This window comes from Chaetura pelagica, unplaced genomic scaffold (genome assembly GCF_000747805.2).
Source record: "Chaetura pelagica isolate M959 unplaced genomic scaffold, ChaPel_1.0 scaffold899, whole genome shotgun sequence".
Taxonomy (NCBI): Eukaryota; Metazoa; Chordata; class Aves; order Apodiformes; family Apodidae; genus Chaetura; species Chaetura pelagica.
In genome coordinates, this window is record NW_009954561.1 from 125,090 (window position 1) to 125,487 (window position 398).

General features: G+C 66.6%; 1 protein-coding gene across 1 annotated transcript in view; it reads right to left on the reverse strand.

Moving 5' to 3' along the window:
* Positions 1-398, reverse strand: part of EFNA2 (ephrin-A2) — a 30,697-nt gene that overhangs the window by 1,184 nt on the left and 29,115 nt on the right. Inside the window, exons 9-10 of the mRNA XM_010005331.1 lie at positions 164-254; positions 19-68 (exon numbers count right to left, since the gene is read on the reverse strand). Coding sequence (XP_010003633.1) covers positions 19-68; positions 164-254 — 141 coding nt within the window. The remainder of the gene's footprint in view (positions 1-18; positions 69-163; positions 255-398) is intronic.

The window sequence follows — 398 nt, forward strand, 5'->3', positions numbered from 1 at the left end:
CCCCGGCGTCCCGCAGACGGTTTTCATGGTGTCCTGTTCATCCACGATCTTGGAGAGCCCGAAGTCACCTTGGAGGGACAGGGGGGAGCGGCGCTGCCGTCAGAGGGGGCACCATGAACCCCCCGGTGCCCACCCCCCCCCGGGGGGCTGCCCAGAAACCCACCGATTTTAAGGGGCGCGTCGGGGGACAGGTCTGCGTAGAGCAGGTTCTCCGGCTTCAGGTCCCGGTGGACGACTCCGTTTTCATGCAGATACTGGAGGGAGAGAGTGGGGATGTGGGAGGGGGCAGGGAAGCCCTGTCTGGCTCGGACTTGGGAAGGGGCAGCAGGGACTGGGGAAGGGGCAGCAGGGACTGGGGAAGGGGCAGCAGGGACTGGGGAAGAGGCAGCAGGGATTGG